We start from the raw sequence: 9,377 nt of genomic DNA, 5'->3' as shown, positions 1-9,377 counted from the left end.
CACACACACACACACACACACACACACACACACACACACACACACACGGACATGAAGAGAAAGATTAAGAAAATAAAAATGTTTTAATTCTATTTCTGACAATAAAATCATCCTTAGTTCATGCTTGCTGAAACCACACAAAAATCAAAATATTCTAAGAAATATGTAGAACATTTTTAACATATTCTAGCATAATGGAATCCAGAAAAAAATGTCTTAATTGAAAGAAAGTAGTAACACTTGAAATATATGTTAATATGTCTTTACTATCTTAAGTCCAATGTGTGATTCAGAACAATGCTATTTTGTTGTTGTTGTTCAGACCAAGCTTGAATGAGTCTATGAATTAGAACCCAAATTTCTGAATTTAAAAACTATATTCTGGTTATACAAGGAGAATTTCTTAGTAGTTATGGAAAAAAACAAACAAACAATGCATTGCTGCCCTGAGCTTGTAACTAGAGTTTGCTAATTTAGTATAGATTAAAAGTCAATGATCATGTATCTATCCCTACAATACTACTTATGATGGCTCATATGATAAAAGAACATTTCCATTGTATTGTTTTTGAATTTTTCTCTTTATAGCATTTCTGTAACAATTAAGCTATATCTACAGATATAGCTTGATCTACAGATCAATGCATGTTCAAGAGGCACCAGAGAAGCTTCTTTGAGTAGATAGTAATTACGCAGAGACCTGAAACTGGATAATATGCAGAAGGAAACAACCATGGAGTGCTGAGTCCTGAACTGGATGTCTTTATCACATTTCTCCCTTCAATGTTTGGGGATCTATTTGGTATAAGGGACTAAAGATTGTAAGAGCCGAGGGTAGTGGTGGATGATTTTAGAGAAATGGCATCTCTAGAAACAAAAGAATTGATACATTAAATGATTTACAAAAATTGAAACAGATTTCACAAGACCTGTTCAAGCCCAAGACAAAGAAAATCAGAACTTTCAAAACCACTTTGAAAATCAATCTCGTGCTTTCTCAGACAATTAGGAATAGTGCTACCTCAAGATCTAGCTATACCACTCCTAGGCTTATATCCAAAATATGCTCAAATATACAACAAGGATATTTGTTAAACCATGTTTGAAGCAGCTTTATTTGTAATAGCCAGAATCTGAAAACAACCCATATGTCTCTCAATTGAGGAAGAGATACAGAAATTGTGGTACTTTTACACAATAGACTACTTCTCAGCAATTAAAAACAAGGAAATAATGATATTTGCAGGCAAATGGTGGGAACCAGAAAGGATCATCCTGAGTGAGGTAACCTAGAAGCAGAAAGACACACATGGTACATACTCACTTATAAGTGGATGTTAGACATAAAATATAGGAAAACATACTAAAATCTGTACAGCTAAAGAAGCTTATAAATAAGAAAGACCATGGATAAAATGCTCAATGTTCATTCAGAAAGTCAAACAGAATAGATATGGGAAGAAGGTGAAAACAAGGAACAAGACAGGAGTCAACCACAGAGGGCTTCTGAAAGACTCTGCCCAGCAGAGTATTAAAGTGGATGCTGAGACTGATAGCCAAACTTTGGACCGAGTGCAAGGAATCTTATGAAAGAAGGGGGAGATAGAAAGATCTGGAAGGGACAGGAGCTCCACAAAGAGAATAACAGAAACAAAACTTCTGGGCCTAAGGGTCTTTTCTGAGACTGTTACTTCAACCAAGGACTAGGCATAGAGATAACCTAGACTCCCTGCACAGATGTACCCCATGGCAAATCAGTATCCAAGTGAGTGCCCTGGTAAGGGGAACAAAGACTGTCTCTGACATGAACTCTGTGGCTGACTCTTTGATCACCTCCCCCTGAGGCGAGCAGCCTTGCCAGACCACAGAGGAGGACAATGCAGCCAGTCCTGATGAGACCTGATAAGCTAGGGTCAAATGGAAGGGGAAGAGGAAATCCCCTATCAGTGGACTTGGAGAGGAGCTTGAAAGGAGAAGAGGGAGGGAGGTATAGGAAGGGAATGAGGAAGCGGGCTACAGTTGGGATACAAAGTGAATAAACTGTAAATATAAAACACTTAAAAATTAAAAAAGGTTTAATAGTTGGCTAAACAGAAACAAAAGCAGAAAAAGCAGCTGTGATTAACTTTGTTCTAAACTCATCCCTGTCCCTTATTCACAGGAATTACGAAGAATTCACACAGCAGGAAGATGGGATTGTAACAGTTAAATATGAAGAGGCACAATCATCTCTAGTGAGATCATCTGGTATCTAAAAACTGCTTAACCATAAAACACAGTCCATATATCTTGAGTCAGAATTGAAAGGTCCTAAAACCATCCATAGAGACCTGATCTTTGATAATCCAATAAAGCATCCAATAGGACTAAGCTCAGGGAGAGGAAGAATACAGTTTTTAAATTACAAAACTGTCTGTAGTCTTGAAGAAAGTAACTGAAAATGCATGTTCCCCAGATGCATAATCATCAGATATTAAGAAAGGCACATTATTGTAATTCATTGTGCAGCTCATGGTCTTAAAGAATTAAGAGCACATTCATAAAGTCCGAATTTGTCTCCAAGGAGCTGGGGACTCTCTGGATCAAGAGGCAATTTCCTTAGGTCAATGTGGAAGTACTTTGTCTTTGAACATCTTTCCATGGCAGATTGGACAAAGCAGAAGTTATTACCAGAGCAACCTTCCTCTCAAACTATTCATACAGTCACCAGGATAAGTTTGAATTTCAGTGTGTTAAGTGCATTGTATTACATTATGTCAGAAATACTAATTTTCCTTGAAATTTCTACTTGTCTTTCAGATTATTTTCTTCACTTACATGCTTACGTTCCTTGTAATAGTCAGTTTATATCATTTTCACCAAATAGTCAGTTTATATCATTTTCAATAGTCAGTTTATTATCATTTGTTTGAGCATTCTTTTCTTTATATAATCCAGTATGACTAAATTCACATTTGGAAGATAAACTTTGTTTCAGTGCTACAATATTTATTAATATTATGCTTATGTTAGTAATACAGTAGTTTCTTAAGTGTTTGTGATCATTTATAATTTTCTTTTTATTATCAGTGTAGTCATTATATAAAATAATGTCTTTCTTATAACATTTCCATATCTGTATGCCACATATATTAATATTTATTATATGTATATTTAAGATAAGTGTTTTCCCACTTTTTATTTTTTCCATTTACTGTCATTTATAAAAAAAAAGTGTATGCATACAGAATACCTAAATATCTATATCTACTATAGATGACATTATATAATAAACCAATAGCTATATTCTCAATCAAATATTCAAAGTAAAATTGGGTCTCGACAAGGACTTTTAAAGTTCAAAAATAAAATAAAGTAAAATAAAATAATTAATATAAAAGGAATTACATAATGGGAGCAAAAAAATCTGCTCTTAGATTATTAAAATAAGGAGCTTTACTCAAGGGGTGGTATGAATCTTAGAGCTGGGTTGAAGCACTCCAAAGAAAGAGGGAAGTTCTGTGATCATAATGCTGCAGCATTGTGTCTAAATTTTATGTTTGCTATGAAAAACACATGTAGCAGTTGCTACAAATCTAACTGTTTTCAAATCAAGTAATCTTAATTTGATTTGTATGATATTGGGGAGGCTCATATACAATTTATTGTACATACCTTTTGACATTTAATTTATAATTTATTTAATACCTCCTTCTTAGAATATGCCTGCATATTCTAAGAAGATATATATACATATATATGGTCTCTAGCTGTCTATATTTATATGGTAGATAAAGGATTGGTTGCTTTTAGATAGATAGGTAGATAGATAGATAGATAGATAGACAGATAGACAGATAGATAGATGATAAATATAATAGAGATATGTAAAAATAATAAATTTTAATGGTGATATCTAAAGACACACTGAAGAATTTATCTTCATATAGATTACTTGATTATCTTACAGTATAATCATGTTACTCCAAAACTGAAAATTCTGAAATCACTTTATCACTTCCCTACATTTTCCCTAATATTCCAGATTAATTACTCTTTGTGTATTAACTGAAAATAATTTATTTAAGTGCTTTGTTGTAAGGACATACTATTTATCTGAATAAACATATAAAAATTAAGCTTATCTTTTGAGACAGAATTCTTCTAATATTATAAGTAGATGTGTGTGTCCCATGTACATTGTTTTAGTGTGAAATATAGTTAACAATTTTTTACATGTGGTATTTATTATTATTATTATTATTTTACACTTTATTCACTTTGTATCTCCCCCATAAGCCCCCCCTCCTCCCCTCCCTATCCCACCCTCTCCCCTTCTTCATGCATGCCCCTCCCCAAGTCCACTGATAAGGGAGGTCCTCCTCTCCTTCCTTCTGATCTTAGTCTATCAAATCTCATCAGGAGTGGCTGCATTGTCATCTTCTGTGGCCTGGTAAGGCTGCTCCCCCCTCTGGGGGAGATGTTCAAAGAGCAGGCCTATCAGACTGTGTCGGAGGAATTCTTGCTGATGTTTCTAGTTTATACAAAGTTTGTGAAACAACATTCCCACTTAATTTTTTTTCCTCAAAGTATTTTATATCACTATTTTCTCTTTCTAGAATATCAACTCTGTTTTCTCAGGGTTGAGAAAACAATAATAAGACATGTTTCTTTTGGATTATGCTTCTAAATCTCTTGCAGATACAACACTGCATTAGAAGCGCTTCACCATGTACAAGAAAACAAATGAGATGTGCAGCCATTACTGTGCACATTAAAACTTGAAATTTACATGAATCACCTTCAGCTGGCTTCTCAGGTGAATGAAAGAATATGTTCATGGACGTATGATAAAGTCACATACACAGTGAAAAACTCTTGTAGTGAATACATGTGTTCCTTCCTTCATTACTGATATGCTTATTCTCTTGATCTGTAAGCACAATCATCATTGCATATGGGAAAGCAGACACATCAGATTTAGGGAATACAACATTGTCAAACAATTATGTTTCAATTTTTTTTAATTTTTTATTTAAGTTTTATTAATTACACTTTATTCATTTTGTACCCCCCCATAAGCCCCTCCTTCCTCCCCTCCCGGTCCCACCCTACCCCCCTTTTGCATGCATGCCCCTCCCCACGTCCACTAATAGGGGAGGTCCTCCTCTCCTTCCTTCTGATCTTAGTCTATCAGTTCTCATCAGAAGTGGCTGCATTGTCTGGGTTCTAGGTTATCTCCATGAATAGTCCTTGGTTGGAGGATGAGTATCTGGGAAGTTCCCTGTGTTCAAATTTTCTTGTTCTGTTGCTCTCCTTGTAGAGTTCCTGTCCTCTCCAGCTCTTACTATTTCCCACTTCTTACATAAAATTCCAAACAGGAAACAATCTAGGAACCTGCTACAGAGGGCCTCTGAAAGCCAGAAGAAGAAAACAGGAAACAACCTTGGAACCTGCCACAGAGGGCCTCTGAAAGCTTCTGCCTTGCAGACTGTCAAAGCAGATGCTGAGCCTGATGGCCCATTGTCGGGCAGAGTGAATGGAATTTTACGTTTCAAATTTTAATCCATCTGAGAACATTAACTATAGATTCCAAATATGATACAAGCTAGTAGTTACTTTGAAGATTCACTATGGCTTGGTAGTAGTGATAAAATATTAAAGGCACGATGATTTAAAATTTTCTTTTTGGGGCTAAGTTAGTAAAGTGATTGCTACTGCCACACAAGATTGAGGAACCAAGTTCAGATCCCCTTCATCCACATAAGAAATCAAGTGTGGCAGTGCATTTCCGTAATTCATGTGCAGGGGAAGGATAGTAGGAAGACAGACAACAGACCAGCTAATCTGATACCTTGTCACAAAAATAAGGTGGAACATGATTGAAGAATATCCTCCTTCTTTACCTCTGTCTTCTACATGCACACACATACATCCATGTACATACAAAATCATTTATTTATACAATAAATAAATAAAATTCAATTACAAGTACAATATTTTATCAAAGCATATTGTACACAAAATATGACTTTGCAAATTTAAGCCGATCCTGAAATGTTAAAACAAATTTTTCTGCTTTTTTATTTTCTACTTTATTTTTATTCTTTTTAAAAATATAATTAAGTTTATTCACCTTGTATCCCAGCTGTAGGCCTCTCCCTCATTTCCTCCCAACCTCAGCCTTCCTCCCTCATCTCCTCCCATACCTCTCTCCAAGTCCACTGATCCTCTTCCCCTTCTGGAAGGTCCTCCTCCCCTTCTGGAAGTTGTGCTTTTTATTAACTACTTTGAGACAGTATCTCTGGTAGACCTGGCTAGACTTAACTCAAAATGTATCTAAGGCTCTTCTTGAACTCCTGAATATACTGGCTCTCTTGCCCAGGTGCTGAGATTACAGGTGGTACTGAACATTCCATCTCAAATTTAAGTTCTTAATAACAATGAAGTCAGTGCACTTCAAATTTTTTCTAAAGATGATTTTATACTAGTACTTTTATGGTTTGAAAACACAGGAAAATATTTTTTAAATGAAGTGATTTTATTCTATAAAATATATATAAGGAATGGAAAATACTTCCTTTTTGTCTCATTTCTAAATCCAGTGTAATGCATATTTCAATAGTTTAGTTTGAGCTAAGAATTAATATATGGTGTTCAGTGGTATATGGTAGTAATATCCATCATTGCATAGTGTCAACGGCTATCAAGTTTCTGTCTGAATTAATTATATATAGAAATATAAGTAGATTTATAAATAGCAGAGAATGTTAACATATTCTAACATCTGTATTCATAGTGGTGCAGGACACATTAATGTTTCTAGAGCAAATTAACTTGATATATAAATAAATAATATTGATATATTATAAACAGGATGTCTACATCAACACTTAGAAAGGAAAGGATGAAGACAATTAAGAGAATCTGGTAGAAATTGGATTTGTCTACTCACCAACAGGAGACATTTCTGGAACACTAGCAACATACGGTCCATCCAAAAACTTTGGTTCATTATCATTAATATCCTGTACTTTAATGATGAACTCTGATTCAGGCTCCAATGGCTTCCTTGTTTCTATGTCCACTGCCTGAGCACGAAGAGTGTAGAAAGGTTTTTCTTCTCTGTCCAGACTTCTTATTGCATGGATGTCTCCTGTAGTTTCATCAATTGTAAAAACAGTGCCGGCACCATCTCCAGAGAGCGTGTATTTAACAGTGCCCTCTCCCTTGTCCAAGTCAGAATGCAGCTGAGAGAAATAGAGACAATTTATTAAATCAGATAAGTTAAAATAGTACTTTATAGTCTTTCATGTTATATCTACAATTTCTTGATTACAGAAATTTAAAATGTGGATGTCAGGATAATCCGGAAAGCATTTTTAACTGCTTAGCAATTTTGTTGGTCTCCATAACATATGTTCTAATAAATATTATTTCATTCAAACATTGTTCAAATTATTATAAATTGCTCATTTGAGAAGAGATGCTTGTTTTAATTCTCAAAATATACATAAGAGTCTATTTTAATCTGCACATAATTTAAGAGGAAGAACGTTAAACTTTGATAGTGACTAATCATTTTTATCTTTGCCTTAAAATTTATATACAGGTGCTATTCTGGTACAAAATATTTTGTTGTGACCACTTTTGGTTCTATTAATGTTTCAAAACAGAAGAGATCTTCGAAATTATTTTCAATTATATCTTCATTCTTTTTATATTTAACTTTATGTGCATTTGGCATTAAAATTTATTACTGAAAATGCAATTAAAATATGATCTCTGGTTGTACGTTTAACCATCAAATTAAACATTTCGGTTTACTTTCAGTATAATAACACCACTGAGAGTGTTATTAAGATAAATTCATTCTTGTTTTGAATTTGCATTTACATCTAAATTTGCTTTTATTTTGTATAGAATATAATCATATGAGCCTGTGAGTGATTGAGGAAAATATTTAAAGAAATAAGAAAATGAGAGACTCTACGATTTGGATTATTCTTTAGAAGGTTTTATGCATATTATTTCGGCATAAGGAAAATTGCTGAGAATGATGGGATGAGAGCTTCTTTTCTCATCCTTTTTTTTTTTAACTGCTGTAAAGCATGGTGAATTTGAAGCATAAAATCAAGCTGTTGAAAAATGTTCTTTGAACTTATGAATTTCAAATCACAATTGTCAATCACACTATTAAAGATATTCAATGTCTTGGATATTACTTTCACTTTCAAATTTATGTTAAGGTATAAGATAGGCAAAGTCTCAATGCAATAGGTATGGTATTATGAGCAGTAACCAGTTTGCAATGGCTTAAAAGATACCTGCAGATATTTTGGGAACTGAGTGAAAATCTTAATTGCGTTTTCACAGTATGATTCAAGTAAAGTTACAAAAAAAATCCATATCATTTGATTAAAGTCAAAACTGTTTTCTTTTCAAATAGAGTTAAGAATATAAAAGATGTGTTGTCTGCCCTATCAAAATCCAAATTAAATCCAGTTGCTGCTACCTCTACTTTTAAAAATCTAGTCTCACAAAGATTAAATAATGAGAAGCAATACATTATAAATGCTAAAAGCTGATAAATAATAATACATTGAAAAATGCACAACTCATTTTTTTGTGATGAGTCACATGATGGTGTCATTTAAAAATAGTTATTTTTATCTTTTGTGTAATGAGTTTCTTTGTGAGCATATATGAGTGTTCACTCTATATGCTCCTAGTTTCCAGGGATGCGAAAAGAGGACACCAGTCTCCTGGTGATACACATAGAGTGTTGTGAGTCCCTAAATGGGTTCTGGAAACTGAAGCCAGGTCTTCTGTAAGAGCACCACGTGATGTGAAATTCAGAGCAATCTCTCCTCCCTTTGCACAGCAAAACATAGAAAGAGATCATGGGCACTAGACAGACTGCTCAGGCAAGAGCTAACATTACTAATTCAGTGCTGATTGACTGGGGCATCCCAGTGACCAGAATCAGATATAGGAGTTTACACAGCATTAAATTACCTAGTATCTGATTAAGCAATATATATGCAAATTAATGTGAATAACTTGCTGGATATTGTAAAGTCTCACTTAGTGAAAACATAACACGGTTTTAAAAGAAAACTGTACAAATAGGATAACCCCTGTGTTTTCATCTAATGACAACTTTTTAAAACATATCCTTTTTTTAATTTTTATTTTTAGTTACAATTTGCTAACTCTGTGTCCCAGCTGTATCCCGCTCCCTCATTCCCTCCCCCTCCCCAACTCCTTCCCTGGTCTCCTCCCTGTCCCTTTCCAAGTCCACTGATAGGGAAGGACCTCCTCCCCTTTCATTTGACCCTGTTTTATCAGGTATCTTCAAGGCTGGCTGCAAAGTCCTCCTCTGTGGCCTAACAGGT

The 9,377-nt window shown here is 34.4% G+C and overlaps 1 protein-coding gene across 2 annotated transcripts in view; it reads right to left on the bottom strand.

Moving 5' to 3' along the window:
* The window catches only part of Cdh12 (cadherin 12), a 402,089-nt gene that overhangs the window by 270,733 nt on the left and 121,979 nt on the right, over positions 1–9,377 (bottom strand). For both annotated transcript variants that reach the window (XM_055619002.1, XM_055619003.1), the window contains exon 2: positions 6,935–7,229. In XM_055619002.1, coding sequence (XP_055474977.1) covers positions 6,935–7,229 — 295 coding nt within the window. The remainder of the gene's footprint in view (positions 1–6,934; positions 7,230–9,377) is intronic.

The sequence above is a fragment of the Psammomys obesus genome, unplaced genomic scaffold, assembly GCF_907164565.1.
Source record: "Psammomys obesus unplaced genomic scaffold, mPsaObe1.curated_primary_1811, whole genome shotgun sequence".
In the NCBI taxonomy this organism is placed as follows: Eukaryota; Metazoa; Chordata; class Mammalia; order Rodentia; family Muridae; genus Psammomys; species Psammomys obesus.
This window is presented reverse-complemented; position numbering and strand designations above follow the sequence as displayed.